The 25,948-nt window shown below is 54.0% G+C and overlaps 1 protein-coding gene across 5 annotated transcripts in view; it reads left to right on the top strand.

The window, feature by feature from the left end:
- Positions 1-25,948, top strand: part of HCN4 (hyperpolarization activated cyclic nucleotide gated potassium channel 4) — a 49,724-nt gene that overhangs the window by 16,688 nt on the left and 7,088 nt on the right. For all 5 annotated transcript variants that reach the window (XM_032244765.1, XM_032244767.1, XM_032244766.1 and 2 more), the window contains exons 2-4: positions 9,279-9,702; positions 20,711-20,872; positions 23,254-23,472. In XM_032244765.1, coding sequence (XP_032100656.1) covers positions 9,279-9,702; positions 20,711-20,872; positions 23,254-23,472 — 805 coding nt within the window. The remainder of the gene's footprint in view (positions 1-9,278; positions 9,703-20,710; positions 20,873-23,253; positions 23,473-25,948) is intronic.

Genomic DNA, 25,948 nt, shown 5'->3' with positions numbered 1-25,948 from the left:
TTTCTTCCTCTGGCAACACTCTTGCATCCATCCATCTGTCCATCCGTCTGTCCATCCGTCTGTCCATCCATCCATCCATCCATTCATCCATCCATCCATCCATCCATCCATCCATCCATCCATCCATTTAACAAAAAGATAATGTTACTGAGACTCCTCCCCACCCTTTGCCCAGCTGTGTGTTCCCATCTTAGAAAAGGGAAGAGAAATCATTTCTGCCCTTGGGGAGCTTACAGCACTGGGAGCCCTAAGACTCACCCTGGGTCTGTCTGGTTGGGGGAATGGAGGGGGACTCCGGGAGAGCAGTGGAGCTGCCTCCTTCATGTCTTCCCCAGTGCTCCTGGGTCTCGGTGCTAGGCCTGTTTGGGAAGAAGGGAGAACCTTTAAAATCCCTTATGGTGGAGGTGGTGTGGGGGGATGTCAAGGGGGCATACCCATAATGAGGAGGCTTATTATGGGTGGTTGGTTCTTCCCCCACCACCTGCACAGCTCAGGCTGGAAACGCAGTCTCAGCCTTGGTTGCAGTCTTCAGCCACAAGGTCCCCCCACCAGCTCTCTCTCATCGCATCCTGCCAGCGACCCCAGGCTCCCTGTTTCTTCTGGCCCATGTCTGTTCACTTGCCTTCTCCCCCACTTTCAATGCCTCCACTCTTTCTCTGCCACTTTTCCACCGTGATCCTCAGCACCGGGTGGGGCCGCCTGCTGAGGGCTATTGCTGTGAGTATTGGGGTTTGGATGTGCTAAGTTCTTCCCTGATCATTGGAGGCTTGTGAAAGCCTGGTGGGAAGGAGTCTGTTTCAGAGGGCTGCCCGCGTCACGTGGCTTCTGCTGGGCTCCCTGCCACTCAGCCTTTGGCACACGCTCCTGAGGCACGCATGGCATGCACTCATCTGTTCACCCACCCCCCATCCACTCATTCGTATGTTTTCACCCATTCACGTTATTTATCAGGACCTACCATGTAAAAGGTACTGTGCTGACTTCAGAGAGTCAGTGATGGCAAGTTAGACAGTCACACACACAGTTTCATTATAACATGATAAATACTATACGAGGGCAGTGCCTGTGAGGGGCAGCTAGCCAGATTTCTAGGATACAAAAGCTTCCCAGGAGAAGGGATGCCTCCTGTGAACCAAGGGGGATAGGGGGGCACAAGCGGGAAGAAGAGCTCTAGGCCGAGATGTCAGCATGCAGGAAAGCCCAGAGGCAATGAAAGCGCCATGCACTGAGGACACCAAAGGCTGCTGAGTCTGTCTGCAGCAGAGCATGCAAGGAGAGGAATGGGGAGCTTCAGGGCAGGAGAAGGAGGCAGAGTCTGGACCGGGAAAGGCCTTGGGGATGACAGTGAGGAATTTGGATTTCAGTTGGGGGGTGGTGGGGAACACAGAAGGATTTGGAGCTTGGCAAAGTGTGGAGAGTGGATTGGAGGAGGGTGCTGGCCCCAGCCCTGACCCTGAGGCATGTGAGGTCCTCAGCTGGGAAGCTGTTGGAATAGTCCCTGTGGTGGGTTGATGGGACACGTTGGATCCAATGTGATGAAGTGTTGGAAGGCAAGGGAGATGGAAGAGTTGAGGATAACTCTGAAGTTTCTACGATATGCTTTTGGGTGCCTGGTGGTACCATTCTCTGGAAGCACCCGAGTGTGAAGGAGGCCACGAAGCTCTGTCTGAATATGGCAAAGGTGAGGTTCCTGTGGGACATCCAGGTGTAGACATGTAGTCAGCAAGTCGATGCATGGCTATAGAGTTCAGGAGAGGGGGCTGGTTGACAAGGCAGCAGAACAACAAGGCCATGTGGGTCTGTGAAGTCACCTGGGAAGAGTGCAGAGATGGGGAAGAGATGAGGGCCCCAGGGAGCAAAAACATGGAAAGGTCATGCCGAGGAAAAGGAGGCTGTTCAAGGGAAGGGAAAGAGAGGCAGCAAGAACAGAGAAAAGCCAGTGGAGTGGGCCACCTGGGAAGCCATGGAGGAGCCTGTCTGCAGGGCAAATGATCTATGGGCCAGATGATGCTAAAGGCCAGGGAGGAAATGGACTGGAAAGTGACCATTGGATTTAGCAGCAGGGTGCATATTGGTGACGTGCTGAGCAGTGGACGGCAGATCACTTCTCGGCCTTTTGGCTAAGATCAAGTGGAGTGGAGAGGAGCGTTGGGTGAGGGGCATGAAAGCGAGTATGGGGATGGTGACACCTCCTTCAAGGAGCCTGGGAAGAGATAAGACAGCAGGGGTTCAGGGAGGGATTTTCTTTTTTTAAGTTTCGAGAGCTTCAAAGGAAAAGCTGATGGGAAAGGATCAGTGGAGAGGGAGAGATGGAAGAGATAGGTGAGAGAGGGAATCTTCTGTAGATTAAGGTCCCTGGGGAGGAAAACGGGGATGGTATCAAGAGGGCAGGCAGGTAGAAGAGCCACTGATTCTCTTGTGACTGGGAGGAAGAGAGAGGATGGGGGAGATGCTGCAAGGTGGTGGAAAGAGAAAGGGGACACTGTGGCGACTTGACTTTTCTCTGTGGCATAGAAAGTGGTGTTACCTGCTGACACTGAGAGAAAAAGTGGTGGCTTCAGAGTTTTGGGGAGAGAGGAAATAATTTGAAATAGCAGCTGTGGGAGATGGGCAGGAGCGTTTACTAGGGTCTCCTGGAAGGATGGGGGACAGAGGTGAGGGCCGTTTATGAGGCCGTGATAAGGACATTGAGGCACGAGGAGCTAAGAAACATGGATATTTAGTAGGACTGGTCTGAGGCTGTGGGATTCTCTACACAGCCCCCATGTGAACATGCAAAGGGTTGACGGTGGGTTGGGATTTCATGAAGGTGTCAGGACGAGGAGCATGGGAGTTAAAGGCACTGGTTTTAGAGAGGCAGATGAGCTGGACCTTGTGTCTGGGGTGGGGGGTGGTTGGGAGGATGTGGGAGGGTTCTGATGGGAGGATCAGAGGAGTCGGCAGACTAGATATTCCCAGGACACTGAAGAACAGGTGCAGCACAACTGAATAGAAGAGCCGGGAGGAAAGCAGGGCAAGGAGTACTAGAGGATGGCAGAGATGCAGCAGTGGGAGGTGGTGGCATGGTCAAGGGTACACTTTGGAATGGACCATTGAGGTGAGATTGTTAGAGTCAGGGAGGCAAGCTACCAAGAGGCCAGGGTGTTGTCTGGGTCGATGATATGGAGTAGAAGTCACCCAGGACAATAGGATTTGGAGTGGAATGGGAGGTTGTGAATCAGATGCCAGCATTGCCAAGGTCCTTGAGGGTGGCAGATGGATGCTGGAAGGATGGCCAACAGATGACAAGGATACCCAAAAGGTCTCGTAGACATTTCTATCACAGGTAGGACGTAGCAGCAGTAAGGAGAGGGGAGGGTGCTGACTTACCCCTGACCCTGAGGTATGAGGGATTTGGGAGAGTGAAATCCTTAGGACACAACTTGGGTTCACTTAAGTGGGGAGGCAGAGAGGTCTGGGAGTGAAGAAGTTAAGGATGCAGGTGCCATGGGAGAGAGCATGGGGGAGAGAGCTGGGAGGGAGACAAGGAGTTGGGGGAGGCACAGAGTTCAGGAGTAACAAAATACCACCAGCCAGATTGATATTTCTGTAGAGTGGTTAGAAAGTAGGCCTCTGGAGTCAGGCTCCTTGGGTTTGAATACTTGGCCCACCATATATAGCAAATCTCTCAACTTCTTGTACCTCAGTCTCCTCATCTGTAAAATGGGCATAATCATAGTATCTACCTCATAGGGTTGTTTATGAGGATTAAATAAAGTAATCCAGATGAGGTGCTCAGATTAGTGCCTGGCAAATGGTAAGTGCCCAGCAGGTATTGACTGCCATCCTCCTCCAGGCTCACTATCTTCACTGTCACCTTGGACAGGATATTTGCTGGGTGTGGAAAACCTGGGGAATGGGAAAGATAACCCAGAGATCATATGAGTTGGAGGGGAAGGGAATGGAGGCTGGAGACCAGGAAGGAGGTGGGGGCAAGGGTCCAAGTAATGGATAGATGCAGAAGCCATCACAGATGCAGCTATACTAGACATGGTGACTGCTGGGGGTGTTGCTGTAGGGGTGAGTAGGAGGTAAGAGGCAGCAGTAAGGGATGGCTGTGAGGTTTTGAGCCTAGATGATTGAAATGCAGACTGTGCCATTCAGCTTTGAGGAGGAGGATGCTGAGTTCAACTCTGGACTTATTGGCTGTAGGAGACAGCCGGTCCCCCAGGTGGATGCATTTTGCAGGTAGGTGGGAATGCAGGTCTGGTGCTGGGAATGCAGGGAGTGGCGCTGAGTGGGAGCCATCTGCAAAACGGCACTGAGTGTGCTGCTCACCTGGGAGAAAGCATGGAGACCCGCAGGCCATAGTCAGCACTGCAGGGACATGGGTGTCTGAGACAAGGCCCCAGTCCTCCACGAGCCTGTGGTGTTTTAGGAGAACTAAAACCAAGGCTCAGGCTGTGCAGAGGCTTCAGTGGTCAGAGTTGAAAAGATAGTTTGAAAGGTGGAAAATATTTTAATGACAAAACAATGACATTCTTCTTCCAGCTGACAGGATTCCCAGTGGATATCATTTGTGCCAAAATGTATGGAAGAAAGTATGCGTGTGTGAAAACGGATGCCTGTAGGAGGGCAAAAGACAAGAGCGTAGTTACAAAAAATGTATTCATGGTATTCCATGTCTGTGTGCATGCATGCTCATGTGTGCGTTTATGCATGTGCACGTGTGCAAGCATGTATATATGTGCATATGTCCTCAAAGGCAAGCATGGGTGTGTGTGGACAAGAAGAGGCTGAAGGAAGTAATCCCTATGTGGGACCTCCACTTCTCCTACTTTCATTCTGTCACTGTTACCATCCTCTTTGGCCTCCAGGGAAGGAGAGGGCCCTTGGTCTAGTACTTGAGTCCCTGAGTTCAGGGTCAGCCACCTCCTATCGTGTCTTCCTCAGCTCCCTTGAGGCTATGAACTTCCTCTTACACCAAAACATGAAATTTCCAGGTATCAGTGTAATGGGCTGCTTGGCTTTTTGCTATCCCCATTCTTTCTGCTTATGGGACCTGCCCCTCCAGTGTCAGCCTATAGGCTGCCTCTTCCTGCTGAGAGGCCACCTGCCTGGGTGGACCCACTGGTCCAGGTAAGGATTGAGAGAAGACAGGTCTGGGAGCCTGGAGCTGAGCCTGGGCTGGGGCTTGCAGAGCCTAGTTGGTGTCTTGCTGGCCAGGACTCCTGTTAATTTAAAGAGCACTGGGCTGGGCATTTGGAGAGACCAGTCCCCCTAATTCAGGCTTGCGCCAGCTCCAGGATATCTGAGCATAGCCGTGCCTTGCTTCCCTGCCAGGGCATGACACTCACCACCATGGATTTACACCCTGGATTATGAGATTTATTCATGAGTGATCCTAGGGGTGGCCAGGTGTTAAGGGAGCATTGGGCATTCAGCTTGAAGCTTTGGAAATGTTACTCTTCCTTTCTTCGTTTTCCCTTCTATAGGACATGTCCGACCATGACTGACTGCAGATGGCCAGGGTGCCTTTAGCACTTGAGAGGTGTGTTACTTCCTCTATGTCAGACAGCCCTAACATCAGGAACATAGGGCTCCCAGATCTCTTTGGAGTCTTCTCTTCTCTTTTGTCTCTGGGGCAGAGGCTGCACCTGCTGTGGTAGGCTGCCTATCCACGGAGATGCAAAGGTGTGAGAAAGGCATGTCTGCCTCCCACATCCCCCTAGGGTACCCACAACTGCAATAACTCTAACTCTGGAGTCCCAGAGACTTCTCCTAATCTTGCTTGTGTCCCTCACTAGCTGTCTAGCCTAGGGCAGACACTTCTCTCTGAGCCTCCGGATTATCATCTGTAACATAATAGCAGCCACAGTGCTGATGTAAAGGATAAATGAAGTAATGCATGGAAAACACAAAGTAAGTGCTGTATGCATGTGAAGACTTTATGAATAAAGTCTTTTCAGTCACCAAGGAGCTCCCAATAAAAATGCCCAGAGATACCAAGGAATCACTTGAGATGCTTCTGACAGCAGGATTAGAAATGAAGAGAGGCCAGCAAGCTGAGCATACCAGTGCAAAAGTGGTTGCCAGCTTCCCCTGGCTAAACCCACTGAACGGAGCTGGCGGGCGGGATGGGCGCTGTCCGTGGTGCTGAACGCCACATTTGGCTCTGGCAGGCTCTGGCTTTCGGAGATCTGTGCAAGTATCTGGCAAGGAGTAAGGAAAGTTGTCCGGGAGGTAAAGCGCAGCCCCCAAAACCCAACTCCTCTCACCTCCTCCAGAAGCACTTTCCTGGGCTCACCCTTTTAGGCCACTGGGATCCTGTTTTTACAGACGCCTGGGCTCCTTGGGATGGTTCTTACATCATTGCTCAATTGTCTTCTATCCAAGCTCTGTCCTCTGACCAGACCATGAGTCTCTGGAGGTGAGGGCATAAGTGTGCTGAGGCAAATAAGTCTGTCCTCTGATTGCTGTTGAGACTCTGTAAGCTAGCCCTTGCCTCCTGCTACCAGCTCTCCTGGGCCTATTAGAGGCTCCTCTGTGATCTCACTCCTAACAGATGTTTTGCTTTGGCTCTTCTCTAGGAGATTCGATCTTCCTCTCTCTTACCTCTTTCCTGCAAATTTATTGATTTGAATGATTTATTTACTCATTTCATAATATAGTTGGGCATAGGTCAGAGCATTTGACAGAAATCAATTGATTTCCTCCTGATGACAATACTGCTGGTCAGGTACTGTGGTTATCCTCATTGAGCAGATAAGAAAACTGAGGCATGGCATAGTAAAGTGACTTGCTAGTAAACAATGGAGCAGGAATCGAACCCAGGTTGGCTGGCTCCAGGGCCCATCCCTCCTCCAACCATGTTATGCTGTCTCTCCAGCAGCTCTCCCATGTTCCAGGGTAGTGGTTTGTGGGGAAGAATGCTCCAGGACCCCGACCTCAGTCCAGATCAAGTGCTGGAAATATCCCTGAGCATCTGGAAGCTGAAGATTGAAACCATTAGTCAGAGTGTGAGGAAATGGGTGTTTTTGCTTTATGCAATTTGGTTTTATGAAGACCACTAAATGCAAACATTCTCCTGTTAATTACTGTCTCAAATTTGAACTGTAATTGAGGGAACTAGAGCTGGGGAGAGCGTAGAAACCCGTTGCAGTGACAGGCCTGCCCAAGTCAGCATTCCCAGACGCCTTGCACCCGCTCTGTTAATTTTAGAAACTCCTTCAGCCTGGGTGTATTATTAGCTTTATGTACAGAGGGCTATGTGGCCTTCAGTGGCCTTTCTATGCACAGTTTTAAAAATTTGTTTTCTTTTGTTTTTCCCAAGAGATTAAAGGAAGAGAGATGACAGCAGAGTGTATAGAGGGGTGTTTGTGCCCTGTGCATGTGAATGGAGTTACCTGTGTGTGGTGTCTAATGAGTGTACACAGCTGTCTTTGAGTGAGTTTCATGTGGCTGGGTAGAGCGTGCATGGCTCTAGGGCACCCCATAGATGCTGAAACCATTCTCCTGGGGCCCATGACTCATTAGCAGATGTGCTGTGTTCTTTGTAGTGAAGTGTGAAGCTGAGGGTGGGTCCTCAGGCCTTAGCTGGGTTCTCTCAGCTGGCATACGGGTACTGGGACCACAGGAAGGAGTGGTAGGTCAGGAGTTAGAGAGGAGTTGAAGTTGGCCTCTTGGCACCCGGCTTTATCCGCCATGAGGCCCTGTCTTGAGGTCCTGAAGGGCTTGGCTTTAAGCAGAGCTGCAGGAAGCTGACTCTCTTGAAACTGCCCTTCGCCATGCAGGGTGATGTAGGACCGCCGTCTCACCTACCTTCAGTGAAACAGGCCCTACCCACTCCTTGACTCACAGCCCCTACCCCCTCCTTGATTTACAGCCCCTCCTTGACTCACTTTTGAGTCTGGCAAACAAACAGACAATTCGCTGTGAAGTAATTTCTTTGCAAACCTTGGAACTGTGCAGGCAGGGGCACTTTGGTTTATGGTGGGAACCTATGAAGACTCGAGGAAAGCTTATCTCTTTCTTTCCCGCTTCCTTCCTCCTGGCTTCCCTGCAGTAAAGAATCAAAGATGGTGGAAAGGTCATTTCTCCTGGGAGAAGACATGCTTATTTCTGCCTGACTTAATACCTTTATCTGGTATTGTGTAACTGTCTAAATTAACAGCAGAAAGAAACAGCTCTGCAGTGCAAGTTTTTGGTCTTGGGGCCAGCCCTAGGATGGGTGGTACCTGGTCCCTGAGAATAATTGGCAAGCCTTGTGGATTGAGATCTTGGCTACCTATGGTGTTTTCCCACTCCAGAAGGCCCCCTGCTTGGTGAGTTAGGAGAAACCCAGCGTAGACCTGTGAGTTGGTGTTGTGCCTCCTTCTCATGCTGCTCAGCCTCTCTGAGGCTTTGCCCTGAGGCTCCCTCTGCAAAGGACTTGAAGGTGCCTGAGGCCTTAGGAGAAATGATTCTGGAAGCCCTGGGCTGGTCTCTTTCCATTGCATTGAGCGGTACCTCACTGGTGTCTGAAATCCCCCCATTAATTCTTCTGCTTTTGAAGTTCTCTGTCCCCCTCCACACCCCCATGTTGGGATGCAAGCCTCTGAGGGAAGGAGATGGTTAGATATTTTCTGATTATAGGGTATGGACTAAAGGAGGGTGCTAGAGAACTGGTGTAGGAGAGGGCCAGATCAGAATGATAGGACTCATTGCACAATGGGGAAACTGAGACCCAGACTAGGGGAGCCCTACCAGATGTCACACAGCATGTTGATGACAAAGCTGGGGCTGGAGCCTGGGCCTCGTGCCTCTCAGGCACCTGCTTCCTGTCTGCACCTCCCCTGCTTTTTTGTCATGGTCTGTGGCATGTCTCCCTGACAGCCCATCTCAAGCCACAGCTGACCCTCAGGGAGAATGGGGCAGCCTAGCCTGAGCCTGGGGTGGTGCGGAGTGAGCTGCATCTTTTGCTAAAGCAACCTCTTGCTTCTCTCTGAGTGTAGCTGATTTGCTTTTCAGCCTGACACTTACTGCGGGGTGGGGACAGGAGGACGAACCTTGTCATTGGGGGTCTGGGGAACTCATAGAAGGGCAGCACGGAGGATATCCTTAGTGAATGAAGAGCCTCTTACTGTGTCATTCCCTGTGCCAGTCTCCACATCTTGCCCTGGTACCCTTGTGCTTATCTTCCTGTCTCGGAACCTCCCAAGACTTCTCTCTCCCAGTTGCTGTCCCTCAGACCTTCCTCCCTTGGTCTGTTACCTGTCCTCTCTCTCCTCCTGGTGACTGACCCCTGTGTCTCTGGGCAGATTTTACTGGGACCTGACCATGCTGCTGCTGATGGTGGGAAACCTGATCATCATTCCTGTGGGCATCACCTTCTTCAAGGATGAGAACACCACACCCTGGATTGTCTTCAATGTGGTGTCAGATACATTCTTCCTCATCGACTTGGTCCTCAACTTCCGCACAGGGATCGTGGTGGAGGACAACACAGAGATCATCCTGGACCCACAGCGGATTAAGATGAAGTACCTGAAAAGCTGGTTCATGGTAGATTTCATTTCTTCCATCCCCGTGGACTACATCTTCCTCATTGTGGAGACACGCATTGACTCGGAGGTCTACAAGACAGCCCGGGCCCTGCGCATCGTCCGCTTCACGAAGATCCTCAGCCTCTTACGTCTCTTACGCCTCTCCCGCCTCATTCGATATATTCACCAGTGGGAAGAGGTGAGTGGTCAGTGCATATCTCTTGCAGGATGGGCCATCCCCTCCAGAGGGGGTGAGGAACTGGCAGGGAACCTCAGATCATTGGGCAGGGGCTGTCAGATTGTGGCAGGCACACCTGCTCCAAGAGGACAAGTACTAGTAATTTCTTGACATCTTATCATGTGCTGGATACTTAATATGCAGTACATCAATGAAGTCCATAACATCTATAGAGGGAACCATATAGGTACATGTATATACTCATTTTTCACATGAAGAAGCAGAGAAACAGAAAGATTAAGTGACTTATACAAGGTTGCACAATTAGTAATTTGTGAACCTGGAATGTGAACTTAAGCTGATCACTTCCAGAGCCCACCTTGTTACCCACTGCATTATGTTGTAGGGTTTGTAAACCTATAAGCTTGTTGGGGACAGGCAGGGAATGGGGATGGTTTGCAAGGGCCAGTTGGGGGACAGTAGACAGTGTGGTGGGTGAGAAGAACTAGAGAACATATCTTCCATCTGTATTGGGTGCCCTCTCTGCAGCTTCAGCTAATTTGTGTCAAGTAGGAGTGGGCCCAGGGTTGCTAGATCTACAGCATTATGAGAAATGGAAGTCTGGATTTTTGTACAAATTTTGTTGTCAACTATCTTAGCTTGGGGTCTTCCTGAGCAGACCCTGAGACAAACATTTGCATGAAAGTGATTTTTTGGGGATGCATTCCCAGGAAAAACTGGTAAGGGGCTGGCGGAGAGGGACATGGACAGGCAGGAAGCCAAGCAATGGTTGGACATTGTCGGAGGGCATCCTGTGGAGGGCAGTTTGGCTCAGCCCCACGGGGATCTGGGGATGGTGTGTGCCACACCTGGGAGTTGCCCAATCAGGGCAAGGGAGTTGGGATTTTTCTATCCCCTTACATGTCAGTCATTGGTTCAGGGCACCACCCTCCCTCAGCACTCAGAGCCAAAGCAGTTTCCAGCAGCCTCTGACAAAAGGTGCGGCCGCTGGCTGTAGAGGGTGAAATCACGTGGGCAGGCTGGAGTCTTGTGCTCAGAAACTGTAAAGGATCCTAGGGGCTGTGGACACTGGCTACTGGAGGAAAATAAAACATTGAAAAAGAACTGGGTGGGCCAACTCCGTTCTGAACAAACCTTACTCATCCGTGGGCTGAAGCAGTCGTCTGCAGCAGAGGAGCTAAGGGCCGCACTGGGAGGAAGAGCAGCTGACCTTGCCAAATGCTTCGGTCTGTGTCTGCCCCCTACCCAAGTTACACGACTTGGCGGCAGCAGCAGGCTTGCCTGGGGGCCCTGCTGTCTCTGTCAGGCAGCCCACCTCGGGGTCGGGTGGTCTGTGGGCTGGACGAGCTTCCGTGGAGGGCCAATTCCCACCCCATCCCTGTGCCACGTGACTGACTTCCCAGCCTCCAGGACCCTGGTTGCCTGGGCAGAAGTTCCCATGCTCAGGACATGAAGTTCCCCACCAACACCCCCAGCAGCAGCCTGGGCCTTGGCTGGCAGTACCCATGGCTGATGGTAGAGGCGCGGGCAGATTCAGGTCAGAGGCGTCGTGAACACACGTGCCACGGGAGAAGTGTGTGCACCAGTCTGGCAGTGTTGCTCCATGGCAGAAATTCTCTTTGGCTTGGAAAATTTGCATTACTTATGCTGACAGAGAGGGGCCACAACTTCCCCAAGGTCATGCAGTTAGACCTCTGGTAGAACTGGGGCAGAATCCAGCTAGCTCTCTTGGTCCCCAGCATATAGTGTGGGCTGTCCCTGTCCAGTGAGTGGAATGGCACATTAAAGACCTGAGTTAAAATCCCAGCTCCACACTGCCTAGCTTGTAGCTTTGGGTCCACTTTGCCTCTCTGTGCCTCAGTCTCTTTATCTGCAAAATGCGTATACGTAGTACCTGATGTGTATAAAGCCTTAGCATGAACCCTGGTGCAGAAGGACTGTTTAATATATGTCCCTTTTGGCCGGGCATGGTGGCTCACACCTGTAATCCTAGCACTTTGGGAGGCTGAGATGGGTGGATTGCTTGAGGCTAGGAGTTCAAACCCAGTTTGGCCAACATGTTGAAACCCTGTCTCTACTAAAAAATACAAAAAAATTACCCAGGCATGGTGGTTAATTTTTCTGTATTTTTAGTAGCTACTGAGAAGGCTCAGGTAGGAGAATTGCTTGAACCCTGGAGGTGGAGGTTGCAGTGAGCTGAGATCGCACCACTGCACTCCAGCCTGGGCAACAAGAGCGAAACTCCATCTCAAAAAATACGTGTGTGTGTGTGTGTGTGTGTGTGTGTGTGTGTGTGTGTGTGTGTTCCTCCCACGCAGTTGTCTTAGTAGCATTTCCTTGGTTCCTCACACCTCGCTGGCAAGAGAAACAGGGCAAGGTTGATTATCCCCATATGCCAAGTGAGGAAACTGAGGATCAGAAAGGCCAGCTGCCCCAGTTGTAGGGATTTTGGCCTGGGCCACCTGTCTCCTGGTTCCATGCACTTCCTGCTTTCTCTGATGGAAGGGGAATGACTTTGATTCTATTACTGTTCCCTCTCATGGCTGGGGTGCCTCCATGGGGACTGGACTTCATTCAGTCTAGCCAGTGCTTGCTGGGCACCCACCCGTGCTGTCCTGGGTGGGCGCTGGGATCAAAGGACCAGGATGACTGCTGGCGGAGAGTGGGAGGCAGTGGCCGGGGAGGAGATCTATGCGACAGGTCGAGTTGGAGGTGCCTGTGGGACAGAGGTGTGCACAGATGTGGCAGGTGGTCTGAGCTGAGGGCTGAGAGGGGACAGTGGCTCTGGAGGGTGGTGGCTGGGTCCACTCTGAGGGGCTGTGAAGGAAGGATGGAGGCATGTTTCCCCTCATGCCCCGACATGCTTTCTTCCTTGTTTCCATCCTAGATGGAAATGTAGGACCAGGGTTGGCTCCCTCAGACCCTGAGAAACCCCCACCCTTCTGTGTCTCTTGGACCCACAGCTAGACTGTCATGGAAAGCAGAGACATGCCCGCTCTTTCCCTCCTCTGGCCTCCATTTGTGTCTCCAGGCCTCAGCCCCACCCCAGGGGCCGACCTTAGTCCTCCAGGGCCTGGAGGCTGTGGTCTTCTGTAGGATTTGGTAGAGATGCCAGTGGCTGCGCAGGGTGCACATTATGCATCCTAGGAGCTCAGGCCCGGGGCTCCTGTCTCCACTGCCAGCCTGGCCTGGCCACCCTCTGGGCCATCCAGAACTGGTCAGGCACTGGTCCTGCCCTTTCTGTTGGGAAAGCAGAGGCCCCAGGAGGCCTTGGGTCAGGCCTCTGAACTGGATGCGCTGCCCCATCTCATGGGCAGGAAGGAGATCCCAGGAGGCCAGATGGATGACTCTCGCCCTTCCACACACACCCTTATCTCTCCTACCAGCTGGGGAGAAAATTGCTTTGAGCTAGTTTCTGCCGGGCACACCGCCCAGCCTAGGGCTCTCACTGAACCTCTGGTAATGGGCTGGGGTTTCCCAGCTGGCCCCAGGAACCCTGTCTCTAGGACCATAATAGGCCACTCCAGCCCAGGGGCTTCTCCCTGCCCCGCCTGGCACAGAGGCAGCAGCAGAAAGACCCTTTGAAGCCCTAGGTCCATATGAGAGCTGGGGAGAGAAGTATTCAGTACAGAAAGCCCTGCCCTAATCTCCTCTTTCAAGTCCCTCTGTGAGTCTCTTTCCTCCTTTGGGCCTCAGTTTCCCCACTTGTCAGGTACATGCTGATGTTCTCTGAAGCTGTGGCTCCCTGGGGCCCAGTCCCCAGCTCTCATCTCCCTTGGCAAAATTTATGTTAGCTGATCCTGAAGACCCTGTGGTAGCTCACAGGGCATGAAGGAGTATGCCCTGGGGTGGGGCTGGAGAGCTTACCTCCCACAGACTAGGGAAAGCTCGCCCTGGGCCGCTGCCTGGTGAAGCTGCAAGAAGCTAGGCTCCTGTCCCCAGGCTTCCACCGCCTCCCCTGGCCAGGCCCAGACCAAGCCCCCAAGAGATCCCCTAAGTTCTGGTGGCAGTCAGACAGTCTTGCGAGTCAGCGTAGGTGGAGTGGTCTAGCGCAGGTATGGGCCACCATCTTGGATGCCAGCCTCTGCCTCCATCCTGGGTGATCTGGGTCAGCAGACTCCCTCCCTAACCTCTCCAGCCATGTCTCCTCCCTCCTTCCGAGGTGTGAGCTTTTTCCAGGCATAGAGGCTATTGTTAGAAACCATGGTTACCCCTCTTTGGATGTTACCCTGCAAGGCCCAGCACTTCAGTGACCCATCCCAGAAGCTTCTTCTCTCCCGCGGCAGCCTGAAATAGCCAAAGAGGGGCTGCAGGCAGGAGGCCAGCCAGGGATGCTGTGTGGCCTCTGATGAGTACCCCCGTCCGGTGGCCTTGATTGCCTCAACTTAGAATCAGGTGCTCGGCATCTGCGAGAAGTGGAGATGACACGGAGGAGTGGTCCTAGGGCATGGGTCCCGGCCCTGTCTCCTGAGTCCAGGAAGGGACCCAGCATGACCCTCAGTGCAGCTGCCTTCAGGCTGCACCAGGGATGCATGTGCACCAGCTGCTCCACCAGGCCTGGGATTGCCGTCTTAAACACAGACACTTGTTCTTGAGACACAGGTGGAAGTTGGTTGTTCTTCCATGAGGAGAAAATGAATCCATAGGAGGGGATTCAATCAGGTCCCAGGAAGAGGCCTTGGTGGAAACAGCAGCAGCCTGACCAATTTCTGGTCTCTCCTCAAGACTGAGAAATCAACTCTTTGTTTGGAGGGCCAAGAAAGAGAGGGGAAGAAAGGAACCAACATGTCCTGAGTGCCTACCCTGTGCCAGTGGTGGCTATGATCTCACCTGACCCCCATGGTAGCCCTGAGAGCTGGCAATTACTGACCCATTCCACAGCTGAGGAAACTGAGGCGTGGGGTGGAAAAGGCAGTTTCCACCCACGGTGGAAGATGCGTGCCTCTGTCCTTGCACTGCAGTTGAGAAACTGCAGAAGGACTGAGAGCAGGGCTTCCCCAAGTGCTGCATGTGGCAGAGTAAGCTGCCCAGACCGCCTGCCTGGCAGGGCCTGAAGGGGCCTGGAAATGAAGGTGCTCAATCCCTGAAGTCAGAACCAACATCATAAGAAAGAGTTTTAATGAAATATAAAGAGCAAGGCAAATATTTGCCTGGTGCAACTGACTCTCGGGTAGCCTGTGGCCCCAGCCAACAGTAGGGGGACACCAGTGTTTAGCAGCCTCTCCCAGCAACGTCCAGCCTTGCTCTCAGCAACCACGTCCTGGGTGCTAGAGAGTGGTGCAGGTGAGGTGAGTGTCCTCAGATCTAGGGCACCCCCTAGCCGGAATGGATGTGCCCCCACCAGCTCTTCCCAGGCAGCTCAGATTGGTGGTGTTGCTGCTGTAGCTTTGTGGTGTCTGAAAACCATCTGCAACACGCCCCTCCAGCCCTGCCACCTGCACCCACCACCCCAGTGCCCGCAGTCCTCCTCGCCGCAGTCCCAGGCTTCGCCACCACCATGCTCTCAGTAGGACATGGAAGTCTGTGTCCCCTGCAGGAAAAGGCACCTTGCTTCTTCCCACAGGGACAGGGGCAGGTTCCCTGTGGACTGCATCTGCCCAGAGCGGGTGCCTTTTAGTTCTTCAAATGTCTATGCTAGCAGGAGCCCTGCCTACCACCATTCTTGTCCCTGTCATCATCGCCTCCACCCTCACTGCGAAGCCCTTCTCAGCTCCTGAAGCCTTGCCACATGCTCTGTGCCATGTTCATTGCTGAGATCACAGTACAGGCAAAATTAGACAAGGACCCGATCTTGAAAGAAAAGGAGTGATGAAAAGAGAAACAAAGGTGATGCAGAAGGAAAGGAAGTCATTGCAGGAAAAGGCACGCCCCCCCTTAAGGCCCAGCGTGATCTGTCCAGAAGAGCAGTCATTGTGGTCTTAGACTCTTTCTAGCATGGCCGGAAGCTTTCTTAAGCTCCCATATGGTACCCGCTCATTCATTTAGACATATGTGCATTTATTCAGGCAATCAGCAGATATTTCTGATGCCTGCTTGTGCTAAGCATGGAGGAACACAGAAGCGAGAAATAGAGAAGAGCCCTGCCTCGAGCAGCAGCACGCAAGTCGGTGAATGTCATTTCAGATGGTGAGAACTCCAGGAAGGAAATATATCAGGGCGAAGAGTCATGGTGAGAATGGGAAGGGAGGGCCCTTGGCTGTGTGACACACAGGGATCCAGTGTCCTTCCTTCCCATGGAAGTGGCTTCTGAGCCCAGACAGGATGACAAGAAGGAGCTGGAGGCAACATGCAGGCAGATGGAAGAGCAAGCCCAGTACCGAGGCCCTGGGGTAAGGGCGAATTGGCCTGAGGCTTTAAGGACATGAAGGAAGGCCACTGTGGCCAGAGATGGCTTGAGGTAGAGTCGGGGAGGCCAGTAGTTGGGGATCAGGACGCTGAGGGCCATAGTTGGCAGTTGGAGCATATTCACTCCCCAGCAGCGGGGAGTCATTGGAAGGTTTATGGTAAGAGGGTGACATCGTCTGATTCATGTCTCCAAGAGGTCTTTCTAGCTGCTTGGTTGAGAACGGCTTGGAGGGGTGGGAAGCCTCATCAAGTGGTTGGGGCCATTATCTTGGGGGTGTTTAGAGTGGGGTCATATTGGGATTGGAGGGAAGTAGATGGCTTTGAGATGTCCGCTTAGGCAGCGGAGCCTAAAGGACCTGGATTCCTGGTGGATGGGATGTGGGGAGGGGTGAGAGACTCATGGCTGGCTGGTGGGTTTTTGTCACTCAGCCTCACGAACGGCGACATCAGCTGTGAGATGGAAACAGTTTTTGGATGATGTGTCCATGTAGAAATAGACTTGAGGCAGCTGGACATATGAGCCCATGTGTGTCACTCTTAGAGTCCACCTGTGTCTCAGGCATGACAGAAGCAAGGAACTTGGGGTGTCCCAGAGCTTGAAAGGAGCACAGGGAAGATCACCTTCATCAGAGGAGGAGCATTGCCAAGCACCACAGCCCCTTGTGATGAGGGCAACACAGTTGCATCCTGGGGTGCCCCTCAGCCAGGGAGACCCCACTCGGAGTGCTTCCAGAGATGCCCTAGACTTTGATACCCTCAGCAGCTAAAGAAACCTTCAGTAGAATTCCTGCTGCCAGGGTGGGAGAACTGTGTGCTTGTGGCTGTGGGCTCTGCCACCAGCTGTGCCGTACAGCCCCACAGCAACATCTGGGCTGGGGGTGCTCACAGCCTGGATCAGCCTCTCTCCTGACCTCCCCGGTGTGCCCTGCTTAGCTTCCTCTGTTGCTGGGTTTCTACACACATGTTCCCGAGTCCCTTTCCTGGGTGTGGCTTCCTTCCCCAGCCAGACTGTGAGCTCTGGGCAAGCAAGGGCAAGACGTTCCTCCCTGATCCCCATATGGAGGGGGGCTTTCTTGGGCACTGACACAGGCTGACTTCCGGGGGCATGATATAGACATTTGTGTCCCTCTGAGGTCACTGCTCCAAGCCCCAGGGAAGAAGGGCCCTGCTGGCCCACACTCCAGAGGGCTCCCCTCCCCACAGTGAGGAGTCTAGTGGGGGTGGGGGGGCCTCTTTGCATCTCTTGACCATACTTGGGTACCCTGCATTCCTGGCACAGACACCTCTAAGCTTGCTGCCAGGGCCTGTACAGGCCCCTTCCCAGACTGTGCCCTGAGGGGACTGTCTTGCCTCTATGCCCACCCCTTGACCCACTTACAAGTGGCTGTTCACAGGAGTGGCATGGACATGGCTTGGCTGTGGGCCAGGGTCCTCCACTGGGGGCCACAGTCAGGGAAGAGAAGGGAGGTGGGGTATGCTCTGGTGTGATTTTCTAAGAGTTCTCATTTCAAGCCTGGCCCTCCAGGGCATTATGATGGTGCCTTCTGTCAAGGTAGAAGGATAGAATATATTTCCTTTAACAGTCTGTTGGCTTGACTTACGACTTTAAATATCCAAATCTGTGGCTTGTGGAACTTGATTTGCCTCTTGTCCTGGACTCTCCAACACTGGGGCAGGCCTGCCTCATTACCCCAGCTCAGCACTTGGCTGCGTGCCTCGGGGAGGCTGCCCGTCCCCACAGGCCCCCATCTGTGCCTCCAGCGCCCTTGGCCTCCTGTGCTGCTTTCCCCTCTGTGGCAGAGGGCTGGGTTCTGAAGGCTGCCGTCTCAGTCAGCTCAGCCTGCAACAACATGAACACCAGAGGCCGTGGGGCTGAAACAACAGACACTGCTTCCCACACCTCTGGAGGCTGGAAGTCTGGGTTGAGAGTCTCAGCACGGGGGCTTCTGGTGAGTCCTTTTTCTTCTGACTTGTAGATGGCTGCCTTCTCTCTGTGCCCTCACAGAACAAAGAGTGACCGTCTCCGTCTGGTCTCTTTATAAGGGCGTCCATCCCACTCACGAGGGTGCCAACTTCATGACCTGATGACCTTCCGAAGGCCTCATCTCCAAATGCCATCAAATCAGGGGTTAGGAATTCAACATAGAACTTTGGGAGGGACACAGACGTGAAGTGAAGGCGCTTAATAATAATGACCCCAGCCTGTGTCTATGGTGGGTGTGCCCAGAGCACTTTCCTGGCTAGTTTAATTCACGAGCAGCCTTGCAAAGTCGGGGGCAGATGTCTAGCTTGTTTGAGTTGGGGAGGCTGAGGTGGTGTGATGGGAGGTGGGTGCAGAGGATGGCCGGCTCTGAGACTGTGTAGCTTGCCCTCCCCTAACCCCTGGTGTCTTAGACACCAGGGGGTTGGGCAAGCTGGGGAGCTAGTGGCATCCTGGTCAACCAAGGCAAAAAGGTTAGGATTTGCTCAAGGTCACAGACATGTCAAGTCCACCTGTTACGGAGGCAAAAGTGGGATCTCCCCCTAGGCTTGTGCTGGGGGCTCTGGTGCTCAGGGACTTCTGGGGAGAGCCTCAGGGCCTCAGGATCTAGGTCCCTGAGCACAGCCACAGAGAATGGACCAGAGACCCCAGCTTCGTACTTAGATCTGCTCTGCATCCCAGACCCAGACGCCAGCCCAGCCACAGACCAGCCTGCCCTCCAGCACCCACCATTCCTTCCAGGCCATGGCAGAGGCTGAGTGGTGTCGACTCAGTCAGGAGCTCAGACACTGACAGCCCCAGAGCTGGTCTGTGCCCCAGTGGTGCTGGGCTGCAGGGCACACAGCACCATCCAATCGTCGCACTGAATGCAGAGCCTGGGGAGGCGAGGAGCTGGGAAGTCCCGCCTGGCCTTGGGTCCAGCTTGCTCTGTGAATCTGAGTACATCATTCAGCCACTTTGGGTTTGAGTTGTTTTATCCACAAAAAGGAACTACTGAGAGCTACCTTTCCTCACTAGGTTAATCTAATAATCTAATATGGTGGCTACAGGCCTCAGAATCGGGCAGACCTGGCTACAGCATCTGGCCCTTCCACTGCCGCCGTTATGTTGGGCAAGTTCCTTTACTTCTCTGAGCCTTGGTATAAAACGGGTGAACAAGATCTTCAGCAAAGGATGTTTGTGAGTTTAAATAGAGGATGGCTGTGGAATTTCCATGTCCACAGTCAGGTGTGGCACTGTTGTCCCCTCTGTCACCAGGGCCATGGAGAAATGATGGGTCAGGCTTAAGCTACCACACCCCACCAACCTTTCGCTGTCTACTTCATCCTGAAAAGACTCCCAGCTTTGCAGCTGAAACACTTGGGGTCATGCCCTTGATGGGGGCCACAGGTGGGCATGACTGCAGGTGATGGGCTGTGGACAAAAGGTATTCATCTTTGGTCACTAGTATCAGAATATCCTGCCACTAGCTATGGGGCTGGAGCTGGAAGACCAGCAGACAGGGGCTGACATTTCTAGGCTCTGTCTCATTGGGCCTAGTTTCTACATCTGAAATGGGCTTAAACTAGGTTTCTGTGGCATTGGACTCAACCCCCCTCCAAGACAGATGTCTTTGCCTGGAAATAGTATGGAGGGGTCAGAATGGGGTTTAGGTGGCTAGACCCATTCCAAAGTCTCCCAGGCCACAGAAGCCAGGCCAGAACTTCCAGAGACTTTGTTCTAGACTTGACTCCACCTCTCCATCCCTGCTGCCCTGTCACCAAGGAGACCCCAGCATGGTAACTTTGGAGGTGGGTGGGGATATGCCCACCTTGGCCCTTCCCAGCTACAGTGCAGCCCCCACTCAGTGCAGGAGTGGAGAGGGGCTGATGGTGGTGGTTGGCGTTGAGGGTGCTGTAAAGGAGAGTATCACCCCAAAGACGGATTAACCAATCATGAAGATTAATTATTAATCACAGCTTTTCAATTAATAATGGTTTGTAATTTATTGAACACTCCTCTACCCATTACTAAGCACTTTATATGTATAATTTAATCCTTTTGACAACCCACTCAGATAAGAATTTTTATCACCATTTTCCAGATGAGAAAACATGATCGGAGAGGTTCAAGGTTATATAGCTAGGAACTGGGTAAGACCCAGGCTTGGGATCAAGGTCTGCCCGAACTTGGGACCTGAGCCTGTGCTGCTTCCTCTGCAGTTCCGTGACTGCCCTCTGTGGGTCCTGAGAATTTAGTGATAGATTTAGGGCAACACGCCCCTGGCATGCCTGCACACCTTTTCCCTGAGGAGCCTCAGGCTGGCAGGCTTTTCTCCCTGGTGTCCTCACACCCCAGGCAAGCTGAGGAAGTGGCTTCTCTGCCCACTTCTGGGCTGCATGGGGCTCCAAGTGTCCTTCCACATGTCCTGGATGGCTAGACCTTTCAGGAAGATCCCCCCCACCACCATCTGTACAGATGCCGGGAGATGTCCCTCTGGGACGCTGCAGCCTGCAGTCTTTCTCTTCTGAGGCCTGGAGTGATACCTTCCCACCCCACCCCCGGCCTGGACTTGCACCGAGTGGGTGCCCTGCAGAGTCTGTGCAGAGCGGTGCCTGCCAGCAGCTGCAGGGCAGGGAAAGGGGCCGCGGCCCCTCCTGGCCGCTCACCTATCCCCGCCAACCTCTCTTCCTCTGCCGGCAGATCTTCCACATGACGTACGACCTGGCCAGCGCCGTGGTGCGTATTGTGAACCTCATCGGCATGATGCTTCTGCTCTGCCACTGGGACGGCTGCCTGCAGTTCCTGGTGCCCATGCTGCAGGACTTCCCTGACGACTGCTGGGTGTCCATCAACAACATGGTGGTGAGTGCGCCCAGCACGGCCCTCTCTCTGGGCCATAGATGGGCTCTCCAGAGGTAGGGAGGCGAGGTGTGGGCTTGGAACTTCCGAGTTCCAGCATGTAGGAGGCTGGGTGCTGCCCGGTGCTTAGGGGCACGTAGCTCTACCCGGTGTAGGCCCAATCGTGTGCTGCCAGTCCAGGAATCCAGTCACAGCTCTGGGTTGGGAGCTGGTATCTCCACCTTCTCATAGCCTCCATTGCAACTGGGAGCCTCAATATTCGGCCTCAATTTTGCCCAGGGAGACTAAGACCTGGGCAGCCTCGGGTTGTATCAGGCGTGGCAATGCTGGCTGGCAGCACCTGCCCCCTTGCCTCTGTCCCCTGGAAGGCAAGTCCTTAAAAGCTGAGCCTGAGGCTGGATGCAGTGGCTCGTATCAGTAATCCCAGCGCTTTGGGAGGCCGAGGCAGGAGGATCGCTTTAAACCAGGAACTGGAAACCAGCCTGAGCAACATAAGGAGACCCCTGACTCTACGAAAAATAAATACAACTTATTTTTTAAAAATTAGCCGGCTACGGTGGCAAGCACGTGTGTCTGCTTATACAGGAGGATCTCTTGAGCTCACTTGCACTCCAGCCTGGGTGACAGAGCAAGATCCGATCTCAAAATGAATAAATACATAAAAATTAAAAAAAAAAAGAGCCCAAGAAAACAGACGCCTTTGAGGGTACTATTCGCAGCCCACACAGGCTCCCAGAATCACGCGTGGCCACTTTCTACTCCAGCAGAGCTGGGCTGCCCCCACCCGCCAGCATATCCTAGTCCCAAGTGGAGTCCCAATGGGGAGGGCAGGCAGGATGGAGCCTGACCCCACCCTATTCCTACAACCCTGCAAGTGGGTCAGGGTGCAGGAGAGAAGTTGGACTTGGGGCCTCGGAAGCCTAGGGCAGAGTTTCCAGTCCCCCTGTGGATGAGGTGGGCTCCAGGCAGGACGGAAGACCCCCTGGAGCTGTGAGCCTTTCCCTGTCTCTGGTGGACCCCTGCCTCTCCCACGCTCCCTCCCAGTCAGTTTGGTTTGGTTTGAAGGCAAATCCCCAGGGCCCCAGTGGAGGAAGAATCAGCTTTGAAAGAGGTGAAAGAGACCCTGAGGTGTCTTTCAGCATCTAACAGGCCTTTACAAAACAGCCTTTTGATGAGCTAAGTGTAAATGAATCGGCCATATGGATTGAATTCCGGGTTCCCAGGGGCTCAGCAGTAAAGGCCGGAAGCCCTGACTGGAGGCTGCTGGGGGCCTGCCCCTGTTCCCCAAGGCTGGGAACCCAGGCTCCTTCCACCCCTGGGGATCAGCCTTGCTGGCCCCCACTCCAGTCTAGACTGAACCACCAGACCGATGAGCCAACTCAGCTCTGTTCAGGGCAGTCTGGGTGACCTTGAACGTGGCTTGAGGCTCACGGGCTCCTGGGCCTTCCCCCGGGGGCTGGGCCTCTGGCAGGTGCTCTGTGGGCCTGGGTAGGCTTCTGCACTGTGGCTCATGCATCTGCCCTGTGGGCAGAAAGACACCAGGGAGGTGGCCGGTGCTGGCATCTGTCTGGTTCAACTGGCCTTCATTTGGGGCAGTGTCCTCTCTGTGTGAGGGTGGCAGGCCCACACATGCACTAAATTCAAGAGATGGCCCTTCCGGTCCCAGTGTTCCCACGCTGAGCCTTCCTTGAGACACCGACTGGCTTTGTAGACAAAAATAGCCAAGAGCTTCCCTCCTCCTGTCCCCACGCCTCGTGTGTTCCAGAGAGTTTGCCTTGGGGGTAGTGGGAGGAGAACTGGTGGCCGCAGCCCTGGTAGAGGCGGCAGGGTTCCTGCAGGAGGCCAGTTAGCTCACAGCGTTGACTTTTGCTCACCCAAAATGAGGACAGTGTTTTTCGGCTCAGCCTGCCGGAGCTTGTCCCCCCAGGGGAAGCATATCTGGTTTTATAATTGAGGTCAGTGGGGAAATGGGCTTCACTTGGCCGCTGTTTAGGGGGTGGGGATGGAGCTGTATTAGCAAGGGCAGAACAGCAGGGTGGCTCAGCCCCAGGTCTTTGCTACCCAGCCAGGAAGCGCCAAGCTGACACATGGGGGCCAGAGACGGGGCCAGGGGCTGGCTCCCATACCTTTACTGGGGCTTCCAGTCCGATCCCTGCCCCCACTGCAAGAGGAATGTGCAAGTGGGGGACTCGCTGGCAGCACAGGCTGCCTCTGAGGGCCTCCTGCCCCTCACCCAGGGTTTTCAGCCAACAGCAAGGTCGGGGAGCCCTGGGCCCAGCCACTGAGAAAGTTAGGTTGAGGGGAGGAGGTGGCAGGGACTTCTCTTGCTAGTGAGAAGGACCTTCCCTCTCATCCGCTGCTCCCACCCATCCGTCTGTCCACAGAACAACTCCTGGGGGAAGCAGTACTCCTACGCACTCTTCAAGGCCATGAGCCACATGCTCTGCATTGGCTACGGGCGGCAGGCGCCGGTGGGCATGTCCGACGTCTGGCTCACCATGCTCAGCATGATCGTGGGTGCCACCTGCTATGCCATGTTCATCGGCCACGCCACTGCCCTCATCCAGTCCCTGGACTCCTCCCGGCGCCAGTACCAGGAAAAGGTAGGCCCACACAGGGAGGACCCGCACATGGGCCCCTCCTCCACTGGACCGGCGCTGGAGTCCCCAGTGGCTGGGCCTCCAGCTCACAGCCTCCTTCTGTCTGGGCCCCGGGGCTGTGGTCTCACCACCCGGCCCTACAGGCTGTGTCCATCTCCACGCAGTGGGGTCCGCGTGTCGTCAGCATCCCCACCTCATTTCTCAGCTCTAGGCGGTTTATTTCATGCCTCCCTGGACACCCCGCGCCCCTCCTGTCTGTAATGAGAAGTCTGCCCGGCCCTCTCCACTCCAAACCTCCGCTCTTCCCAGACACCCAGGCCAGAGACTAGGAGCCTCTCTGTCCTCAGTGCCTACCTCAAAGCCACTGCTCCTTCTCTGCATCCCAGCCACCCTCCCCAGTCACCAGCTTCCTCTCTCCCTGGGGTCTCAACAGCAGCCCCTTCACTACAGAGAATGAGTCCTGCGGCCTGCAGTCAGGCCGCCTGGGTCCTGCCCCAGCTTCGCGGCTGCCAAGCTCTGTTTGAGTGTGGGCCTGCACCTCCACAGCTCGGGTCCGGTTTCCTCATCTGCCGGGCGGGGGCAGTACCGGGCGTCAGGCCATTGGGGTTTCGAGTAAGCTCCCCCAGGTTTATCAGCTAAGCACGTTCTGCCCTGGCACCTTGCACTGCACACCTCACACAGCAGTTGGAGCGGCATCTAGAACACATCAACCTGATCCTATTAAAACTCTTCCAGGACTTCATGTTGCTCGGAAGTTGCAGATTAACTCCTAAGTGTGTTTCCCCAGCCTAGCATCTGAGCGTCATAACTGGGGCTCTGCCCTCATGCCTAGCTCTCGCCCTGGGCCCTGCACCCTTTATTCCAGCCTGGCCAGACCTCTCTCCCCATGCCCACTCCTGCCGCTGGGCCCAGACACGGGCTTTCACCTGAAGTTCTCCTGCCCCCTCTCCACCTGATACCCTCTATGTGTCCAGCCTCACCTCTTAGAGAAGCCTTCTTTCTTTCTGAGATTGAGTCTTACTCTCTCCCAGGCTGAATCTCAGTGGCATGATCTCAGGCCAGGCGTCTAGGACCAGGCATCAGGACGAGCATGGACATAGGTGTGGTGGCAGAGAAATTAGCCTGGCTGGAGCACAGGGCCCTGAATTAGAAGGAAGCAGACGGGAGGGGAGGTAGAGAAGGCGTTGAGCTACAAACAGCAGGGCGTAGCCCAGGCCCAGGTGAAGGATCATTTCTGGAGCCAGCACCAGGGGCCAGCCTGTGACTGGGGTGGGGCTCAGCATGTGAGTGGGGTCAGGGCTCTGTGTGTGACCAAGGCTAGGATTTAGTCTGGGGTCAGGATCAGGGATTAGTTTAGAAAAAGCATAGGGGCTGGATGCGGTGGCTCACGCCTGTAATCCCAACACATTGGGAGGCTGAGGCAGGCAGATCATCTGAGGTCAAGAGTTCAAGACCAGCCTGGCCAACATGGGGAACCTCGTCTCTACTGGGAAAAAAAAAAAAAAATTAGCTGGGTGTGGTGGTGAGTGCCTGTAGTCCCAGCCACTCAGGGAGGCTGAGGCAGGGAAGCCAGGATTGCAGTGAGCCAAGATTGTGGCAGTGCCCTCCAGCCTGGGTGACTCCAGCCTGGGTGACATCTCAAAAAAAAAAAGAAAGAAAGAAAAAGGAAAAGGGTCTGGGAGGCTGGGCGTGGGGCTCATGCCTGTAATCCCAGCACTTTGAGAGGCTGAGGTGGGCTGATCTCTTGAGCCCAGGAATTCAAGACGAGCCTAGGCAACATGGCAAAGCCCCGTCTGTACTAAAAATACAAAAATTAGCCAGGTATGGTGGTGTGTGCCTATAGTCCCGGCTACTTAGGAGGCTGAGGTGGGAGAATTGCTTGAGCCCAGGAGGTTGAGGCTGCAGTGAGCTGTGTTCATGTCACTGCAGTCCAGCCTGGGAGATACATTGAGACCCTGTGTTAACAAGAAGAGAGAGAGAGAGAGAGAGAGAGAGAGAGAGAAGAGGAGAGAGAGAGGGAGAGAGAGAAGAGAGAGAGAGAAGAGAGAGGAGAGAGAGAGGAGAGAGAGAGAGGAGGGGGGAGAGAGAAAGGAGAGAGAGAGAGAGAGAGGAGAGAGAGAGGAGAGAGAGAGAGAGAGGAGAGAGGAGAGAGAGAGGGGAGAGAGAGAGGAGAGAGGAGAGAGAGAGGGGAGAGAGAGAGAGGGAGAGACAGAGGAGGGGGGAGAGAGAGAAAGGGGGGAGAGAGGAGAGAGAGGGGAGAGAGAGAGAGGGAGAGACAGAGGAGGGGGGAGAGAGAGAAAGGGGGGAGAGAGGAGAGAGAGGGGAGAGAGAGAGAGGGAGAGACAGAGGAGGGGGGAGAGAGAGAAAGAGGGGAGAGAGAGAGAGGAGAGGGGGGAGAGAGAGAGAGGAGAGAGAGAGGGAGAGAGAGAGGAGAGAGAGGGAGAGGAGAGAGAGAGGAGAGGGGGGAGAGAGAGGAGAG

This window comes from Sapajus apella, unplaced genomic scaffold (genome assembly GCF_009761245.1).
Source record: "Sapajus apella isolate SASKATOON/1434 unplaced genomic scaffold, GSC_monkey_1.0 scaffold55, whole genome shotgun sequence".
NCBI classification, from domain to species: domain Eukaryota; kingdom Metazoa; phylum Chordata; class Mammalia; order Primates; family Cebidae; genus Sapajus; species Sapajus apella.
The sequence above is the reverse complement of the archived record's forward strand: the minus strand, read 5'-3'. Positions and strand labels throughout refer to the sequence as shown.